General features: G+C 42.9%; 1 protein-coding gene across 1 annotated transcript in view; it reads right to left on the bottom strand.

Moving 5' to 3' along the window:
* The window catches only part of mgat4a (alpha-1,3-mannosyl-glycoprotein 4-beta-N-acetylglucosaminyltransferase A), an 84822-nt gene that overhangs the window by 13282 nt on the left and 49852 nt on the right, over window positions 1-21688 (bottom strand). Inside the window, exons 6-11 of the mRNA XM_007891146.2 lie at window positions 19839-19952; window positions 18199-18274; window positions 13623-13737; window positions 10343-10473; window positions 5651-5758; window positions 4740-4933 (exon numbers count right to left, since the gene is read on the bottom strand). Of these exons, the coding sequence (XP_007889337.1) occupies window positions 4740-4933; window positions 5651-5758; window positions 10343-10473; window positions 13623-13737; window positions 18199-18274; window positions 19839-19952 (738 nt within the window). The remainder of the gene's footprint in view (window positions 1-4739; window positions 4934-5650; window positions 5759-10342; window positions 10474-13622; window positions 13738-18198; window positions 18275-19838; window positions 19953-21688) is intronic.

Below are 21688 nucleotides of genomic sequence, written 5' to 3'. Positions count from 1 at the left end.
CTTGGCAGTCAGTTACACACAGCAATGTCTTACAAACAGCGGTGGAGTGAGTGACCAATTTTTTATTTGGAGGATTGTTGGCCAGGACACCAGGAGAGAGAAACTCCCTTCTCTTTTTGAATACTACCATAGGATCTTTAACAACTATCCAAACAGGCAGATGGGGCCTTGATTTAACGTCCCATCTGAAGGATGACAATCAAGTGTCTACCTTGGCCCCAGCGTTCTTCCCCCCCCCCCGCCACCAAATTATTCTGTTGGTAACATCTCACTGAACAGTTTACGATTTCAGAGCTTTTAGCTTTCAACAAACTCTTTTTAAGAGACTTTTTAAAACACCCAAACTGGAATGGAACTCTGCGGCTAATAAAAATAATAATAATAATCCTTGCATTTGATACAGTGCCTTATCACATCACTGAATCATCTTGAAGCGCTTCACAGGATTTACTGCGTAGTGTTGGGACTGTGTATTGTAGGAGAATGCAGCAACCAATTTGTGCTCAGCAACATCCCACGAACAGCCATGAAGTGAGTGACCAATTTATGCGTGAGCGTACACGTGTGTGTGTGTATAGCTAGGAGGGATGCTAGCTATAAAGCTGCAAAATACTGCAGCTCTGCAATATTTTTAATTCAATTTAGCAACTATGTCCGTTTTACCCCCACATTTACAAGGGTCCTTTTATGTGGCGTTTCCACCTGAGCTTTTCGCAGTATGAACTCTTACATCAATGCCAAAAAATAGCTTTAGACACACGTATTCACGGAACTGCAGCAATAGGGCGTTGTATGATCCCCCGCTTGACGGGAATGTTTTGAATGTTTCACTGGATAGTCATGTCTTTGCAAAATTATTACACCATCTTTCTGAGAAGTGCTATGAAAAGTGCTCCCCTCACTTTCATAAACCTCCAGCATTAAAGCATGGATTAAAGTATTAAGAAACTTGTGAGATGCATGTGATGTGCACTGAGTAGTCCAGTACACAAAGCAGGTTTTTGTGTGTTTTTTTTGCATAAAAAGATTAATTTTGTAATAAGTGGTCAATAGTTATTACAGGCCCGGGGGAAGGTTCACCGTAAGGGCAGCGGATGTTAATAGATTGCTTTTGAGCACATCTTTGGTTGATGTCTTACTTATCATGAGTGGTAACAAAATAAACAAAACAAATACATACAAGAATGAGTAAAAACTCCTTGCCTTTGAGAAAGCGGCTTTCCCCTCGGAAGGATGTCTGAAAGTGCTTCACGGGGTTTACAGTAGAGTGTAGTGACTGTGTAATTTGCAGGGGAGAGCGGAGCCAGTTTACACACAGCAACGTCCCACAAACGAGGCGAATGATTTTATATGGGGAATTGTTGACCAGGAACAGAGGGAGAAACACCCATTTAATCAAGCATGTTATTTTGCATTTTCCTTCAACACTAAGGAAACTCCGTCAGACTTCACCCCTTTTTGTTATGTAGAATCTTACGTGGTATCATTTTCTGTCTACAGTTAGTAGCTGGCTTTATATTATTCTGAACTCAGAACACAGCCTCTTTCCCCCACCCCAACCCAAATTTGAGTGCTGTTTTTGAATCTTTTGCATTGCATTTGGAAAATGAAATACAAGAACAACAAATTGTATTGATGTAGCGCCTTTTGCAGCGAGAGAACGTCCCAAAATGCTAAAGGTTTCATTATTAACAAAACAGTTTAGCTCAGAAAAAAAAACGCAGGTTAACTCATCAACACTGTGTAAACTCATTCATAAAACATGGTGATGGTGAGTAGCCATTGAAACCATACTACAACAACAAGTTACATTTATATAGCGCCTTTCACATTGGAAGGATGTCCCGAGGCACTGGATAGTTAAGGATTTTCACTCGACCTGGGGGTTAGAATCAAGTGGGGGTCGAGGGTGAGGGTGTGTGGAGGAGGGAGTGTGGCCAAAGGCACATCAAAGAGGAAGGTCTTGAGACGGGCTTTGAAGAAGGCAAGTGAGGGGGTGAGGCAGAGGGATTCTGGAGTGGAGATAATACATAACAAGTGACTACTTGTTTTGCCCACAAAATATACAGTCAATTCACTTTACAGTATATTCCGTGAAGCGCTTTGAACATCGTGATAAGGCGCTATATCAAATGCAAGGATTATTATTACTTTCAGCAGAGGAGAGGGGAGGGAAGAGGAGGGAGATGGGGTGAAGGGGGAGAGAGAGGGAAAGGGAGAAGGAAAGAGGAAGAAAAGGGAGAGGGGTGAGAAGTGTGAGGTAGGAGAAGAGGAAGACTATCTTTTCTGGAAAAGGGGAAACAAAACAAAAACATTTCCACTGGCGGTGGGTCGGAAACCCGAGGACACCGATTTAAAATAGTTATTAAAAGAAACAGAGGGGAGGAAAGGAGAAATTTTTTCACACAGCGAGTTGTTCGGATCTGTAATGCATTGCCTGAAAGAGTGGTGGAAGCCGATTCGATAACAACTTTTAAGAGAGATGTAGATAATTATTTGGAGAGGACAAGTTTGCAGGGCTATGGGGAGAGAGTGGGGGAGTGGGATTGAATTGGATAGCTTTTTTCAAAGAGTTGGCACAGACACGATGGGCCGAATGGCCTCCTTCTGTGCTGTATAATTCTATGATTCTAGGAAGGTATTTATTATTCTTGCCGCAAGGTCCAGAGCAACAGGAACCATCATATTTTGTCTCTATAGAAACAGCACCAGTGACCAGAAACACTACATTGCTATCTGAATAATTACTACTGCTGTGTGAGAACGGAAATATCAAAGCATCCGCCTCCATATCTAGCAAAGCCAGAAAACAGCCTCAACACAACAAACCGTTAACCCTGCAAGTCAAAGCCCTAATGGGTAGGGTAGTCCTAGCTGGACAAGCAATGGGATGCTTGCCAGATAGCGTTCCCGAATGGCACACTATATGGCTTCACCTGGTTCAACTCCAGCAGTTACCCCAATGCACGCTGTACTATCGGGGTCCTGAAGCCCTGATGCTTGGCAACCTGGGCCTGGCTCAGTTGGTACTTTCGTCTCTGAGTCAGAAGGTTGTGGGTTCAAGCCCCTTGTCTGGACTTTGAACTCACGGTCACTTGTAAAATCAATGCCAAGCCTATTCTTGAGAAGATTTCCACTCTGCAGACACCATCGAAAACAAGCAACACATTCCAGGAAAAAAACACACCGACACGGTTTGAAAGAAAAACAGACCCAGATGGTTGAGCAGGAAAAAAAATCTACGATGGAAAGGGTGGGCATAAGACTAGAAATACCTGGTAACAAAAGCTTAAAATATTAACAACCTATAACTTGGGCAAGCTTCTGATCATTTACAAGCCTTTTGTTGATCGTTGTTTGGAAATTATAAATGAAAAGGTCATTTTAAGTGCCAACCCAGTAGTGTTGTTAAGTGTGGACTTGTGACAATGCCTCCACACATGAGGAATTCGAGATCTCGGCTTGCTTGTTCAGGGGGTGCCAGTCAAAGCCTGGGCCTCGATTCCTGTTGTTGGGAGTTCAAGAAGGAACTGACCAATACAGGAGAACTGTGACGTTTATTTAACCCACATCACAACATCACAAGAAGGAGGCTGCTGAAGAAAGCTCTTCAGCTCATCTGATATCCTTCCAAAACACCTACCCAACCGTCCTCCCATCAACAAAAACACCAAGTTGCATTTTTATAGTGCCCTTCACACAGGGTAGAGCCTCGGAGCTCTTAACAATGACTGAGCCAGACACAGAGCCAGAGAGAAGGAAGTGACTGGAGGCACTGTCAAAGAGGAAGGTTTTCCGATGCAATCTGAAGAAGGGCAAGGGGTGGGTAAGGGTGGGATTGAGGCAGAGAGTTCCAGAGTTTCAGAGCATGGTGGCTGAAAGCATGGCTACCAATGGCGGAACGGAGGGGATGAGGGATGTGTAGAAGGCCACAGGTCGCTGAGTGGTCAAAGAGATGCGTTCCTGTGTGAATTAAGGAGTACAGGGAGAGGTTTTAATCATAATAAAGTCAACAGGCTGCTGTTTGTCCACCAGCAAAGCTACCTACTCCTGGTGGGTGTCTCCAAGGCCAGTGCTGTTGAATCTATGACGTTTGTTCTACACTTACACTGTTACAAGTGCAAACTTGGCGCAAATGACATGTTCATCAAACTGTTGCCCACAGGAATGTGGAATTGGCTCCTCTCACACCTCACACGCACTGACAGCTTTATCGTTCATTTCCTTCTTCCCCCACCCTGCTGCTCCAAAATCACAAGTCAACGTTTGCCAAAAAAAGCCTTTGAGATGTCTTGACGCCATGATGATAATAATAATCCTTGCATTTGATATAGAGCCTTCAGATGGCTCAAAGGGCTTCACAGAATATACTGTAAAGTGAACTGACTTTATATTTTTTGTGAACAAAACGCAGCAGCCACAGCAGTGTCCCCCAAATAGTCATGGATTGATTGACCAAATTACAATTTTTTTTAAAGAGGGATTGTTACCCCCGAAAGCGATCCATCAATCGACGATCAATTGAGTACCTACTTACTACTAGATAAGCAGAAGCTTAGGGAGTAAGGTAACTTGCCTAAGGTTTTCGACCCACCTAGGAATCAAACCCGGATCCTCTTGCTTGCGAGGTACATGCTTTAACCACAACCCTACAGGACTTGACAGATAAGGTGCTATATCAAATGCAGGCATGATTATTATTATTATTTTTATCAGAGTTTTTAAGTCAGCATTCGTACCTCTCTATAATCAAAGGCTTGTCAAATTTGAAGAGGATGTAGTCACCGGCGAGAGGTGTAATTGCCCAGAAGAAGTCCTCTCCTAGGTACACCTTGTCCAGCGAATGGTCCTGATAAACTCTGAGAGAGGTGGACACCTCTGCAGGCGGGTTAACATGCATCTTGTGAAGTAACGGCTTCATGAAGTCTTTATCCTTCGGGAAGGCAGACAGACAGGGGAGTGGAATAAAACAAATTGTACACTTTGAAACTGAATTAATCAATAAACTGTCTTGGAATACATGGGGATGGAAATGTATATGCATGAGGTTGTGTGTGTGCGCGAGTGTGTGAGTGTGGGGGGACAGGGTATATGTGTGTGGGGGGGAGCAGAGTATATGTGTATGTGTGAATGGGCGAGGGGGGGTTCAGAGTATATGTGTGTATGTGTGTGTGTCGCGGGGCGGGGGCTACAGTATTTTGAGTGAGATCAGGACTGGAAACAGCAGCCTCCATTGTCATTTTTCAAATCGCTTCACTCTCTGGCACCTCCCTATCTCTCCAACCTCCTCACTCCCCAATCCACCACCAGCGCCTTCGCTCGACTGGCACTAATCTCCTGCTCGTCCCTCGCACCCTCCGCATTCAGCCACTACGCCCCAAAGCTCTGGAGCACTCTCCCTCAATCCCTCCGCCTTGCCCCCTCTCTCCCCTTCTTCAAGTCCTTGACAACTTTCCTTTTTTGACCGTGCTTACAGCCACCTCCCCCATCCACCCCCGCCACCACCAGGCTCGGAGTCAAGCTCCGCCACTGTTATGCGCTCTGAGACACTACCGTACAAAGCACAAGGATCAGATGGATTTGGATGAAGGCACTCGTCAGCCATAAAGATGAGTGACGTGGTTTGAGCGGAAACCGAAATGCTACTCACCGTCAGCTTTTGGATCTTGCCAGCCAGAGAAGAATGCAGCCCGACATGCTGGAACAGCGAGGGTCTGAAACGGATGCGCAGATTGGCTTTCTGACGATCACAATGCTTCTAAACGACACCGATAAAAAGAGGGAACGTTAACCATTTAAACCATTTCAGACCTGTCCCGCACTACGTGTAAACCTGCTGTGCGCAATTGGCTGCCGCGTTTCGCCCACAAAATACACAGTCAATTCACTTTGCAGTATATTTTGTGAAACGCTTTGAGACATCACAATTATGTAATAAGGCACAACATCAAATGTAAGGATTATTATTATATTTAGCAGCTGGGGTTAAATACCAGTGACAGGAAACACTGTGGGAGGAGGTGCCCTTCATTCCCTTACATCTTTACAATATTCCCTCAATGTTTTAACTGAACAGGTGTATTTTATAGGCAAACGCGGCAGCCAATTTGCGCACATCAATATCCCACAAACAATGGTAAAGTGAATGACCGAGTTTATCAGGAAGGATTGTTGGCCAGGACATCAGGAATAGTGCTATGGAATCTTTAACATTCGCATGAACAGGCAGAAGGGGCCTCGATTTAATATCTCACTCAAAGGACAATACTTCCAACAATGCGCTGCTTCCCGATCACTGCACTGGAGTGTCAGATTAGACTGTGTGAGCTCAAAGTCCCGACATGGGGGCTTGAGTCCATAACCTTCAGGCTCGGAGGCAAGAGTGCTGCCAACTGAGCCAGACTGACAAATGGCAATTATTTAAAAAGGCAAATGTGGCCCTTGCTGCCTTGAGATCCTTCAAAATGAGATGTATCTTCAAACAATGACATTTAAATAGGACAATTATTGCTCATAGAACAGGAAGCCAGCAAGCAAATCAGATAGCTATTGATATATGGTAAATCATCAGACACATCCTTCTCCGCACTAAAGCAGACCTGACACTTAATCTCTTTCTGGGACCGACACAATATTTTCTCAACAGCCAACTTCATTATAGCCAGTCACCGTCAGCTGTCTGAGCTGCCACTTTCAGTCACTGTTGCAAAACACTGCAATTATTAACCTCAAGCAAATCAAACCTATTTTGAAATTTCTAACTGTCCCCAAAACACTTGCCCACAAAATACACGGTCAATTTACTTTACAGTATATTCTGCGAAGCGCTTTGAGACGTCTCGATGAATTGAGAAAGCGCTATATCAAATGCAAGGATTATTTTTTTTATTATTACTTGTTAACAATGAAAATAATAATAATCATCATCCTGACATCTGATGTGGCGCCTTTCACGACCAGAGGAGCGTTTCACAGGATACACTGTGAAATGTAGTGATTGCTGATTTGTAGGCGAATGCGGCAGCCCATCTGCGCACAGCAAGGTCTCACAACCAGCCATGAAGTGAGTGACCAATTTTAACTGGGGGAACTATTGACCAGGACACCGGGNAAAAAAATCTTCTCTTTTCAAGTACTGCCACAGGATCTTTAAAGTCCACTCCAACAGGCAGACAAGAACTCGGTTTAAAGTTTCATCCAAAGAATAGCACCTCTGGTAATGCAGCACTCGCCCCAGGTCTCAAACTACAAAAAAAATTATATCATTTATATTTTTTAAAAAATCAGCATCAAACGAGATCTTTGCTCAAGACAGAAAATGTGCACTCTTTCAGAGACCATCCGAGTACTCATTATTAAGAAAAATGATCACGAAAGTGCTTTAACCTTTGAAAGTACTTTCATGATTAAAGTCTTGTACCACGTTCTTCACAAATATATGACAGGCCCGACGAATGCAATTTACATCGATCCTGTCTTGGAGTAGGAAAATCCAGTACTTTGTAAATTAAACACAGTGTTAGGCGACACAATTCACTTCCATCTCTACCAACTAGTGTCTACCCTCATCCACTTTTGGGAGAGTGGAGGGGGGGAGAAAGTTTAAGCAGAGTCTCCTTGGAGCTGAACTGGCTGGAATACATGGAGTTCTCAGTTTGGTTTGGATACTTTTAAGCATGGTGATGGGTTTCCACATGTGTCAGACACCCGGCTGACCAAAAAAACTCTATTGCACTTTGTAGTATTTCCAATCTATGTTTTTGGTTACGGTCCATGCACTGTAGTGCACTGCAGTGAGAGGGTTCACTGTAACTGGTTCAGTTGTGGCGGGCTAGGTGTCAGGCGAGGGTACGAGCCACACATCGGGACTCTGAACTCACCATCTTAGCTGACGCTCCAGTACAGAGCTGGAGAAGCACTGCAATGTTGGAAGCGCTGCCCTTCAGGTGAGACGTTAAACTGAGTACCGTCTGCCTGTTCAGGTGGACATTAAAGATCCCATGGCACTGTCCGAAAAGTGAAGGGAGTTTCTCCCAGTGTCTTGGCCAACAATCTTCTAGGTAAAAATGGTTATTCAACGTGCAAGGATTATTATTATTATTATTAGCTGCTTTGCGGCTCTTTGTAGGACATTGTTGTGCACAAATTGGCTGCTGGGAATGCCTATAAAATGCACAGCCAGTGCACTTCACACTTTACAGTTAATCTTGACATGAAAGGTGTCGTATTAAATGCAATTGCTGTGACTACAGCCACAGAAACCTTCTAATCCAGAGAAAGGTGTGCTCAAACCAAGGGTGCTGGAATAGAAGAGGTTTAATAATTATCAGACTAGAGGTGGGCACTCAGAATCCGAGGGGCAGGAAGCAAAATGCCTTGAACCTATAAACGCTATGGAATCCAGGGCATTTTCAAGCGGCTGTGACACTGCAGTAACAACTACAATTGTAGTTGCAAATCGCAAATATCAAACATCAAGGCTGTGTTTAAACTACTGTAGCACAGATTCACCGTGGATCGAGTCAGAGGATGAGGGGTTTCATATTGACTCAGTTTGCCACAATGTCAGACTTTGCCCCAGTTATTTCAGACGATGTGTACAGCCTGGTAATACTCCTCTGTATCTTTGTCAGCTCTGCTGTCGGCTCATTCAGCTGCAACTATCACACAGAACATGGTCTCTTGCTCTGGCCTCCTGCCAATTGACCGATGGGAGTTCAGTTCGCACACACACCCACACAAAGCCGCAAGCAGCACAAGACCTCGGTCCCCTAACTCTGGCCCCGATTCAACCAAGTTCTCTGGGTGACTGGCGCTATAAAAACGCAAGTTGTTGCTGTTGTTGTATCTCTATAAATAAAACAGAATGGTGAATGGGGGAGGAGGGAAAGAAAATAAAGCACCATCCCATATTGTTAGTAACCGAGCAAGCTAAATCATAGACCTATAACAATTTAGAACAATGATTTGCATTTATAAAGCGCCCCTCACGCAGGGTAGATTGGGGAGCAAGCAGGTCGGACAAGTAGGGAGGTGCTAGGGCTTGAAAGGATTTGAGGACAGCACAGAATAAGGCCATTCGTCCCAGTAGCTCTGTGCCGGCTTTTTTAAGAGCAATCCTTTCAGTCCCATTTACCTGCCCTTTTCTCCCCGTCTCCTGTAGTTGACTTCTAGAGGGCAAAAGGACAGCAGCAAGATCTTTTCAGTGCACAGACGTGATGGTCTTCTTCTAAATAAAACATTTTCTGCAACATGTTGTTATATTCAAAGAAAAAGAAAATATTTCTAATAAATATTTGAAGAAAAATGTGTAACTCTTCCAATGGTGTAAAATGTATTAAAATAACAGTATTGATGTTTAACTCCTATTTTGCTCTCTCCACACACTCTCTTTATACATAGAAATGACTTCCCACAATTAGACTTTTAGGTTGCTGAGAGCGCAGGAATAACGTGAAGAAACTTTGTGGAAACCTAAAGATTTGTAATAATATATAATAATCCTTGTATTTGATACAGAGGCTTAACATGATGAGACGTCTCAAAACGCTTCACAGGATTTACTGTAAAGTGTAGTGGCTTTGTATTTTGCATGAATGTGGTAGACAATTTACATCTAGCAATGTCCCACAAATAGGCAGGAAGTGAACAGACAATTTTATCTGGGGAATTTGTTGGCCAAGACACCAAGAGAAATTTCCTTCTCCTTTCAAATAGTGCCATGGGATTTTTAACGTCCACCTGAATGGGTAGATGAGACCTCGGTTTAATGTCTCATCTGCAGGATGGCACATCCAACAATGCTGCGTAACCCCCAGCTCAAAGTCCTGACATGGGGCTTGAACCCACAACCTTCTCTGCATGACCCCAATGTGAGCTGTACTGAGACAGTCTCCTGAAACCACTCTGCGTAGTGAGGTTTTAGCTCGGACAGAGGGTGCACAACAGTTTAGGGGTGTCTCAGAAACAGTTCACCAGATCGCTGAAGAACCTCCAAGTGAATCAAAAGAAGCCAGTTACACATCCATCAAAAAACATCAATAGGGATGTTTAAACAACACCAACAACAACAACTTGTATTTATATAGCGCCTTTTATGTCAGGAGAACGGCTCAGGGCATTGGGACAGTCAAGGGTATGCATGCTCGACTAAAAGATAAGAGATTTGGGTAACAGAATACCTGCCAACCTTGCAAAAGAAAATGCAGTTCAGTAAAAAAGCCGTATGCTTATTTTTACAAAAGCAGAAGATGTTTAGCAGCATAAATTTTTAATTAAAATTTGGTCATCAAATGGTGAGGCGCAGTATAAACACAAGCTGTTGTAACGATTAAATACTTACTGCATCTTTCTCGGGATTGCAGACTTTCACCCAGAGGATATGATCTAAAAGCCAGTCAATTGGTTTCTCCTGGTAGAACATCAGTATAAATTCCACAATCAGGTTCAGATCAGGTGACTGAAACATTTTACCTAATGGGATGGATCATATTCAAATTTAATGCAAAGTAACTTGACACAAAACAAATCGTAACTTGACATAGAGTAAGATTAAATCCTCATGAGTTAGAAGACTAACAACCCTTGCATTGATAAGGTTCGTGTCTTTTGCAGTTAGTATTGCGAGGTTTGTTACGATTTGTTCGTGCGGAACTGCTGGGGTTAAGACGAGACAACATTAACATTGACCCAATAACTTCTCGAGTTTCTGTGAGTGTTAACAGAGATCACTGGATAGGGTGGGAACCGTTTCACTACATTTTATAATGTGTACTGGGAAGTGTTTGAGATGTCCTCCCTACACTAACTGTAAGGATTATTATTATTATTAATGTCTCAAAGTGATCCTGCCTACAATCAACTCCCCTTTCTAACCCATGCAGCATCGGGACACTAAATAAATGCAAGTTGTTGTTGCTGCTGTTGTAATCCTACTATTTTGTGAGAAGAGGTAGCTGAAACTACTGTACGGAGTGCAAAGCGCTGCTGTGAGGTTGCACAGTTGGGAACAACTGGCAAACGGAGTTGGGATGACGCAAATCCAAAGGAAAAAGGCAATCCCTGCCCTGCAAGAAACTAATTAGGATGGAAGGTATGGAAGGTGACAACCTGCGGGGATACAAGAGCGGATCTGCTCTCAGAGTTGCCGGGTTCACTCCAGTTCATCGCCAGTTATATACGCAGCACTGGACATGTTTAACAATCATCAGAAAGGATTGGACGTGCGCAACACCTTCCGACAAGTTTCCTACTCGATTTCAGAAACACTGCTCCAAACCGAGAGGTGGAAGAGTGAGGAGCCTACTATACAGACATCCTTTATTTTAACGCAAATGAAAACTGAGGGATCTTTCGGGGAGAAATCTACACAGCTCTATTCAGTTTGTTCATATTTTATATTTTCTGCTGACTCTACCAATGGCTCTAACTGTCACACATGCGGTGTTTTTCAAGGCTCTATCCTCGGTCCTCTGCTCTTTCAATACCTACATGCTCCCACTCAGTGATGTCATCCGCAGGCATGGGGGTAACTTCCACACGTGTGCAGGTGACACCCAACTCTATCTCTCTGCCTCCACCCTCGACTCCAGGACGGACCACTGCTGTCCTGACCGATTGCCTGTCCTGGATGAGAGCTCACTTTCTTCAGTTGAATGTCGACAAGACTGAGCCCCTCCAGCTTGGCTCCTGTCAGCGCCTTTTCACCTCAGACCTGACAGCATCTATCTACATGGATGCACAAAGCACCTCACAGAGTGTCATGTTTGACTCTCAACTATCCTTTAAGTGCCACATCCATGCCTTGACCCGTTCAACATTTCCGCACCTCTCCAACAATGCCACCTCCGCCACTACCTCTCTCCTTGGGCCATTTCGTCACTTCCAGCCTAGACTGGGCCAACTCATCTCGCTACACTTGCAGCCCTCCCCTCCACAAGCTGTAGACCATCCTGAATTCTGCAGCTTATGCCCCTTCCATCTAGACTCCACTCATCACCTCCATCCTCACAAGGTTCCTCATCCCCTAGAGGACTGAGTTCAAGGTCCCCGTCCTCGCTTTTAAATCCCTCCACGGTCTTTCCCAACCCTACTTCTGTGACCTTCTTAAACCATACCAACCTGGCCCCTCCCTCCACTCAGCAGACACTGGTCTGCTTTACATCCCCTACCTCAGTCTAGTCTGCTTTAGTCTATCTGCCCCACTCTCTGAAACTCCATCCTGGAGTTCCTTCACTTTGTCCCTTCCCTTCCCTTCCTCCTTCAAGGTCTGTCTCAAGATCTTCCTCTCTAATTGCGCTTTTGGTCATCTTCCCCCCCTCTCCCGTCCCCTTTTACCCACCCCTCCCGAATCTAACCCCCAGCTCAGGTGCAAACTCTCGACTGTCCAACACCTTGGGACACCCATGGCTCAAAGTGATCCTGGCTACAGTCAACTCCCCTTTCTACCCCTCGCATCGGGTCACTATATAAATGAAAGTTGTTGTTGCTATTGTTGTAATCCTACTATTTTGTGAGAAGAGGTAGCTGAAACTATTGTACGGAGTGCAAACTACTGCTATGAGATTACACAGCTGGCAACAGCTGGCAAAGGGAGTTGGGATGACGCAAATCCAAAGGAAAAAGGCCATCCCTGCCCTGCAAGAAACTAATTAGGATGGAAGGTGTGGAAGGTGACAGCCTGCAGGGATACAAGAGCGGATCTGCTCTCAGAGTTGCCGGGTTCACTCCAGTTCATCGCCAGTTATATATGCAGCATTGGAAATGGTTAACAATCATCAGAAAGGATCGGATATCCACAACATCTTCTGACAACACCTTAGGACATCCATGGCAGATGACGTTTAATGTGGAGAAATGTGAAGCGATGCCTTTCTGTGCTGTATAATTCTGTGGTTCTATGATTCTATGATCCTCCCAATGCGAAAGCGCTGTATAAATGCTAATTGTTGTTATTCAGTTACATTTATCATTCACTTAAGGAGCTGATGTCCTGTAGCTCAGTGGTTAGAGCACTCGCTTTGCAGGTGAGAGACCTGAGTTCAATTCCAGGCAGAGGGCGAAACCTTGGGCAAGTTTCCTTACTCCACACAGAGCCTAATAATAATCCCTCCAAAACCAAAAACAATAATAAATTGGTCATTTTCAATCTACGACTGTTTGTGGGACATTGCTGTGCGCAATTGGCTGCCGCGTTCGCCCACAAATGTACAGTCAATTCACTTTACAGTGTGTTCTGTGAAGCGCTTTGGGACGTCCTCCTGACGTGAAAAGCGCTATATCAAATGCAAGGATTATTATTATTATTATTTGATGTTCTATTTATACAAGTGTCAACCTGCAAAGTGCGTTGAGGCATCCTCCGGACTTGAAAGGCACTGTATCAAATGTAAGGATTCTTATTAACATCATAAGGACTGTGTTGTTTCGCCCACAAAATACCCAGTGACTCACTTTACAGTATATTCTGTGAACCGCTTTGAGTCATCTGAAAGACGTGATAAGGCACTATATCAAATGCAAATGCATTATTATTTTATTATTATAGCAGCACAAGTGCCTGAGTTTTACCAATGGAGGCATCAGAAATTTACATTTTCTGTCACAAAATCTTTACTTGTTACCTATAAATCCCAACTGAGAGAATTCCAGGACCATCCAGTCTTCGGAGGACAGCTGAAGTGCAAAATTTTTCATTGTGCTGAAGTAGTTTTGTTTGGCAACAATGTCGTCTTCTAGCTGAAGAGAAGCACAAATAAAAACCTGCCACTAAACGGATCAATCCTGCAAAGTGGATTTACAGTCAAACTGGAAATGAAGCGAGGCAACGGATGCATTAGGCTATGAGCCGAGCTCCCATTGCTCTGCTTGCCCCCTCCACTGGGCAAAGCTATTCAAATGCACTTATTATCACCTCCCACCCCTTCATTCCTACCCTACCCGTTGTTTGCTTGGTGTGTGACTCTTTTGTAAAATACTCTGAGTTGTTACCCTTGGTGAAGGGCGCTACATAAATGCAAGTTGCTGTTGGATTAGTGCACACCAAGATTACAATGAATAAAGCTCCAATGTTTTATCCACAGGGCTCAGGTGGATGTTAAAGATCCCATATCACTGTTCGAAAAGAAAAGGGGTTTCTCCTGGTGTCCAGGTCAACAATTCCCCCCAAATAAAATTGATCATTCACTTGATGGCTGTTTGTGGGACATTGCCATGTGCAAATTGGCCTCCACGTTTGCATACACAATTACTGTACTTTACAATAACATCCTGTGGCATTTTCATGACAAAATAAAGCACTTTACCAAGTGCAGGGATTTTAACCATTATTCTTATTGATGCCAGAAATTACAGGCAAAGCACATCGAGATATATTGATGGTCTACATGCTGCATCAAATGCTAGGATTATGATTATTATTATTAACAATCATAATCCTTGCATCTGCCAGTTCAGGTAGATGTTAAAGATCCATAATGCTATTCGAAAAGAGAAGGCAGTTTCTCTCAGTATCCTGGCCAACAATCCCCCAAATAAAATTGGTTGTTCACTTCATGGCTATTTGTGGGACATCGCTGTGTGCAAATTGGCTGCCACGTTTGCCCACAAAATGTGAAGTGCTTTAATAATCCCTCCAAAACAAAAAAAAGAAATTGATCATTTTCAATCCATGACTGTTTGTGGGACACTGTTGTGTGCAATTGGCTGCCGAGTTTCGCCCACAAATATACGATCAATTCATTTTACAGTCTATTCTGTGAAGCGCTTCGAGACGTCTAGAAGACATGAAAAGAGCCATAACAAATGCAAGGATTATTATTATTATTATTATTATTATTATTATTATTATTATTATTATTATAGACATCCTCCTGACATGAAAGCATTGTACAAACAGGTTTTCTTTCCTGTCTGTCTGACTAATATTGATGTATGTATGGTGTGTGTGTGTGGTGTGTGCGAATTAAGAGAGAGTGATTAACTAGGTACATTCAGAAGTAAATTAACATTAGTCGCTCTTGAAGGATTGAACAAAGTAGGGCTGAACACATGTGCCCATTGCAATTTGCCACTCTTGTTGAATTCATACTTTTAAACACTGGGTCACATGGAAGCTCAAGTACTTTCTTATTTCTGCACAGTTTATTTCTGTACTCGAAGATCTGAAAGGCTTATTGAGGATCTGAAGGGCTGATTGAAAATCCAGCTTTTGATAGTCATGAAACACCTGCAGCATAATTTTGTATAATTTTATGTAAACCTATTGAAACAAGTAATTTCTAGCTCTTTAGATGGTTGGAATATCACTGACAGGGCCAGTTATTGTCATTTTCAATGCTGGATGTTGAGATTAATTCATTTTTTTCATATCAATTGGTGATATTTTAACTGGTGCATTAACAGCGCACATCCCTTGATTTTGCAGTCAGGAAATTGTGACATGACGAGCAATTTGCAATCTTTGATTTGACACTTAAAGAATGTCTTTAAGAGCTCCAAGACACGATTCCATTGGGGGGCACGGGTAGGGGTGCTATTCAAATTTAATCCCAATAGTTAATCCTTGCATTTGGATATAGCACCTTAACACATCATTGAGATGTCTTAGAAAGTGCATTACACTATATACTGTAAAGTGAACTGACTATATTTTGTGGGAGAAACACGGAAGCCAATTACGCACAGCACAAACAGTCGTGAATTGAGTGACCCAATTGAAAAAGATTTTTTTCTAAAGAACTATTACCACCAGAAAGCAATCCTCCAATTGACTAACTACCGGGTTCCTACTTACTGCTAGGTAAACAGAGGCTTAAGGTTTCACCCTTACATGTAGAAATTGTGATGAGGCGCGATTGTAATAGAGGGAAACCCCACCAGCATCCAACATAATCAAAGACACTATATATAAGGCCAACCAGACTTTTCATCCTAATAATATACAATCAAATGCTTCATTACATTTACAACAAAGGAGGGGGAATGATCATTACATGAAAGCCTAGCCATTCCTATTCATACTGATCATCACATGAAAGTCCTCAAACTTTCAGCCTGGCTCAGTTGGTTACGCTCAAACATCTTGAGTCAAAAGATTATGGGTTCACATTCCACATTGGGACTTTGAATTTCTATTGTCTAGGTTGGCAAACCAATACAGCGACGGAGGTTTGCTGCATTGTCGGAGGTGACGTTCTTTAGATGAGATATTAAACCAAGGTCCCGTTTGCTTGTTCAGGTGGACGTTAAAGATCCTATGGCACCATTGGAAAACAGAAGTGAGTTTCTCCCAGTGTCCTGGCCCCTGGATAAAACTGGTTATTCACTTCATGGCTGGTTGGCTGGGACATTGCTGTGCGCAAATTGGCTACCACATTTATGTACAAAATACAGTCACTACACTTTACAATGTATCAAGAACTTTTGAGACATTCCCCCCAATGTTAATGGTGCTATATCAAGGTGTAACCCTCATAATATAATAATAATAATCCTTGCATTTGATATGGCGCTTTTCACGTCTTCTAGACGTCCCAAAGCGCCTCACAGAATAGACTGTAAAGTGAATGGACTGTATATTTGTGGGCGAACGCGGCAGCCAATTGCGCACAGCAATGTCCCACAAACAGTTGTAGATTGAAAATGACCAATTTATTATTGTTTTTTTTTGGAGGGATTATTATCAGGTGTGTGGAGTAAGGAAACTTGCCCAAGGTTTCGCCCTCTGCCTGGAATTGAACCCAGGTGTCTCACTTGCAAAGCGAGTGCTCTAACCACTGAGCTACAGGACTCCACCTATGTACTGTACCAGTCAAGACACACTGGGCTGGCACACTGGGCTGGCAACTGTGTTCTTCCATAAAATGTTTAAACTGTAAATAACTCAGGACTTTTGCCATCTCTTCTTTTTGATAAGGTTTTATTGTTAGAATTAATTGATGGTTCATATAGTTCTGAGGCTCATTCTGTCACTGTTCTTCGTTACTCTATATGTTGAAAGTTTACAATAAAAGTTTTTGTTTCTTAAAACAAAAACGGGCCACTCACGTTAATAAATTACTATAGTGGACGGCTCAGGCCAACCTCTGAGTCAGAAGGTTGTGAGGATAAGCCCCATGTCTAGGTTGACTCTCCAGTGCAGTACAGGGGTTTGGTGACGGCTGTCTTTTTGGGTGAGATGTTGAAACAAAAGGGATCCTAAGTACCTACTCAATGAGATATTTAAGATCCCACAACACTAAAGAGAATAGAATGTTGTCTCTGTGTGTACCAGTCAATAATCATCCAGAAAAATTGGTCATTCATATTATTGGCTGATTGAAGCACTTCAAGTCCTTGCACAAGTTGGCTGCCCCGTTGTTATAAAACACAGTCACTAGACTCTACAGTAAAATCCTGTGAAGAGCTTTGAGACATCTTCTCGATGTGAAAGGCACTATATGAAATCCGAGGATTATTATTATCATTACAGTAAACTCCTGATAACTCTACACTCCAAGGGAAAAGTGACAAGTTATCCGGAGTGTCTAGTTAGACATATGTATAAATATATAAATAACTGCGGTCGGGATATTTACAGCATGATGACTTAAATTGTAGTGACTAGTTAAATCACAGTCGAGTTATCAGGAGTTTGCTGTATATTCCTTTGCTGACGCAAATTGCTAGGTTTCCTACATAATCAGTTACTGCACTCGACAGTAATGACCAGTGAAGCACTTTTGAGGCATACTGCTTGTGATAAAGCACCGTATTTGAGTCCTGTGGATCAGCGGTTAGAGCACTCGCCTCACAAGCGAGAGACTTGGGTTTGATTCCCGGCAGAGGGCGAAACCTTGGGCAAGTTTCCTTACTCCACTCACCTGATAATAATCCCTCAAGAAAAGAAACAATAATAATTTGGTCATTTCAATCCAAGACTGTTTGTGGGACACTGTTGTGTGCAATTGTCTGCTGCGTTTCGCCCACAAATATACAGTCAATTCCCTTTACAGTATATTCTGTGAAGCGCTTTGAGACGTCTTGAAGGCGTGAAAAGCACTATATCAACAATAACAAGATTCCATTTAAAGAGCGCCTTTCACGTCGGGAGGACGTCCCAAGGCGCTTAAATATAAAAATGCAAGGATTATTATTGTATTATTATATCAAATGGACAATTACATATTAAAAATAGGAATATTACAAATTAAGACATACCTGAACGTAATAAACCCCCTTTCTTTGTGCGTACATCATAAGGAAGCAATAATCCAAATTCTGTTTTGTTCGCCACCTGAAATGTAACATGCAAAACATCTTAGTAACTCAGATGGGTTGATAACATTGCTGTGCGTGAAGTTGGCTGACATGTTCAGCCACAAAATATACGGTCTATCAAGAAAGGGTCAGAGTTGTGAAATGCTAATTTACCCCAGACATCAGGAAGTATTTCTTTACAGAACCTTTGTGGTTCTGCAAGCTCTACAATTACAGTTATTGCAATCACTTCACAGTAAAATCCTGTGAAGCGCTGCGAGATAGTCTGACAACATGATAAGGAGCTAATATCAAATGCAAGGATCAAATGCCGTGATTAATATTAGTTAACACTTGGAATGAGTTACCACAAAATTGGCTGCAGGACATGAGGGTTGGGGGCTCATGTGGAGTATTTAGTAGCGCAGATTAATTGGGCCGAATGGTCTGTTTCTGTGTTGTAAATTTTTGCCCACAAAATATAGTCAATTCACTTTACAGTATATCCTGTGAAGCGCTTTGAAACATCTCAAATACATAATAAGGCGCTATATCAAATGCAAGGACTATTATTATTATTGTAACGTGTATTGTAACGTATCTTAAGATAATAATAATAATAATATAATAATCCTTGCATTCGATATAGCGCTTTTCACGTCGGGAGGACGTCCCAAAGCGCTTCACAGAACACACTGCAAAGTGAATTGACTGTATATTTGTGGGCGAACGCGGCAGCCAATTGCGCACAGCAATGTCCCACAAACAGTCGTAGATTGAAAATGACCAATTTATTATTATTTTTGGTTTTGGAGGGATTATTATTAGGCTCTGTGTGGAGTAAGGAAACTTGCCCAAGGTTTCGCCCTGCCTTGCAGATCCCTGTCCTTGCCAGGCTCCACTGGCTCCCTATTGCAAACAGGTCGATTTCAAGACTCTCACACTTACTTGTGAATCAATTCATGCCCCGGTACCTTTCTATCTCTCCGACCTGCTTACACCCTTAAGTGCTCAAGGATGCTACCCTGTGTGAGAGGCACTATATAAATGTAAGCAGTAGTAGTTGTTATTACACCCATTCCACTACCCACCCCCTTCACTCATCTGGCTCCAGCACTGTACACATCCCTCGTCCACTCCACCAATGGTGGCCATGCTTTCAGCCACTATGGCCTGAACCTCTGGAGCTCTCTGTCTTCCTTGCCCTTCTTCAGGTCATACCTCAAGACCTTCCTCTTTGACTGTTCCTACAATCATCTCCCCTCTCTCCAGCTCGGTGTCAAACTCCGTCACCGTTAAGCATTCTGAGACACTACCTGCCTGAAGGGTGCTATATCAATGCAAGTGTTGTTATGGTATGCAATTCGACAATAATAATCTTTGATTTGGCAATAGCGCCTTAATACATCGTAGAGGCATCTCAATGCACTTGCCAGGAATTACTGTAAACGCAATACAATTTACGCTTATATGTAGGGTGTTGTGATTGTGAGGCTTGGAACAGGTAGCATTCTCATCACCAAGTCAGAAGCTCGTCGGTTCAAGCCCAAATCGGGGCTTTGAGCTCATAATTGAGTCTGATACTCCAGTCCAGTGCTTACCTGACTCGCTCTTTTGAATCTCCGAATGTCTCCTTCAGGTTTGTCAGGTCAGGGTAGTAAGCGACAGGAGGAGATATAATTTCTATTAACCCTGAATTAATATCTGTGTAAAATCTGCCAAGAAAAAGAAAAAAAACCAAGGTTATTATGGAAATATTCCTGCCCAAATGCCTCCTGCTAATTGTTTTGGTAATAAAAGTAAGTAGGATTTATTCTGGTTGTATATAATGGGGGGAGGGAGGGCTAAAAATAAAAAAAAATCACAAATCTCAGCCAATTTTCACAAGATTAATTGTAGGTGTTACGAAGGAGATTTACACACTATCCAGCAAAGTCAGCATCTGCATGAAGTGCAAAATGTGTAAGAAAATAAGGATTGCTGGACGAAAGAAGACCAAGGTTCATCCAATTCGCCTTCCAGCCTCCTGGCAATCGCTTGTACATGCTGTGCGCTGAACTATATACTGTATATAAGATCAAAAGAATTGCTAGACAAAAGAACTTGCATCAGGTTTTACTGAATAATGGTGTCAGACTGGCTCAGTTGGTAGCTCTCTCGCCTCAGTCAGAATGTTGTGTGCTCAAGCCCCATGTCGAGACTCATAGGCTGACACTCCCAGTGCAAGTGCTGGGGGAACATTGCATTGTCGGAGGTGCCGTCCTTCGGAGCTGTTAAACCGACATCCCGTCTGACTGTTTAGGTGAACATTAAAGGTCCCATGGTGCTATTGGATAAGAGAAGGATGTTTCTCCTGGTGTCCTGGCCAACCATCCCCCAGATAAAATTGGTCACTGACTTTAGAGCTGTTTGTGGGACATCGCTCCTGGCAAAATTGAGATGCCTGAGGACCTGATAAGATGCTTTCTCAAAATGCAAGGTTTGTTGTTACAGAATAGTATCCTCAAATCAAAATTCCAATTCCAGCAGCAGAAGTTCTTTGTGAATAAAACATATACCAGTAATTCACGGACGTACTATTGTGTGAATTCTTTGGAATTTTTCAAATAAAACTTACTGAGAGATCTGCCCCACAACCCTCCCTCCTCGGATGTGTCCCCCGCCGCCCTCTCCCCAATCACCCCCTTCCTCCGGATTATTATTATTATTGTTATTGTACTTCTTGGCAACAGCATACTTAACGTCCTACTTCCGTGCTGCAATTTCTGGACGTTCTGCTATGTCACACACTGCTCCTTCTTAATTGAGGGCAATGAGGAGTTTCTGGAGCACAGTCCAGTAGTGTCACATCGTTCCCTGCTAATGCAGGCAGACAAAGCTCAGAGAAGAGATCGTTAAAATCCAGGCTTCAGATTGTTCCCCCTCACTGCAGAATAGCTCCTTTTGCTCCAATAATATTATATTCCCTACGGTCTCAATTGGACTTTTTTTAAAAAAAACTGAAACCCCAGCCAATTGTTTTGCAAACTATATATAAGTCCTTTTTGGTCAGGCTACAGGATGTGCACATTTCAGGAAATGACCCTGTTTTCACAGTCATTTAAAAGGGCTGAGCAGCCCTCATTAACAATTACTTCCCATTTTACTGTAAAGTAGAGCAAGAGAGAGAGTTTGGGGGGGGGGGGGGGGGAGAACCTCACTGAGCTGAACATTTCCCTAACTTTCTCTTGTGTTCAGGCAGGAACTGAAAACTCTTAATCAGTCGGTAAGAAAATTAGGCTAGAATACAGTCATGCACTCCATCGCTGCTTGTGGGACATTCCTTTACGCAAACTAAGTTGACAACCATTAAACAGTCACTACATTTTCTTGTAGAGTCTTGTAGCTCAGTGGTTAGAGCACTCGCCTCGCAAGTGAGAGATCTAGGTTCGATTCCCAGCAAGGCGAAACA

The sequence above is a fragment of the Callorhinchus milii genome, unplaced genomic scaffold (assembly GCF_018977255.1).
Source record: "Callorhinchus milii isolate IMCB2004 unplaced genomic scaffold, IMCB_Cmil_1.0 Scaffold4, whole genome shotgun sequence".
NCBI lineage: Eukaryota > Metazoa > Chordata > Chondrichthyes > Chimaeriformes > Callorhinchidae > Callorhinchus > Callorhinchus milii.
The sequence above is the reverse complement of the archived record's forward strand: the minus strand, read 5'-3'. Positions and strand labels throughout refer to the sequence as shown.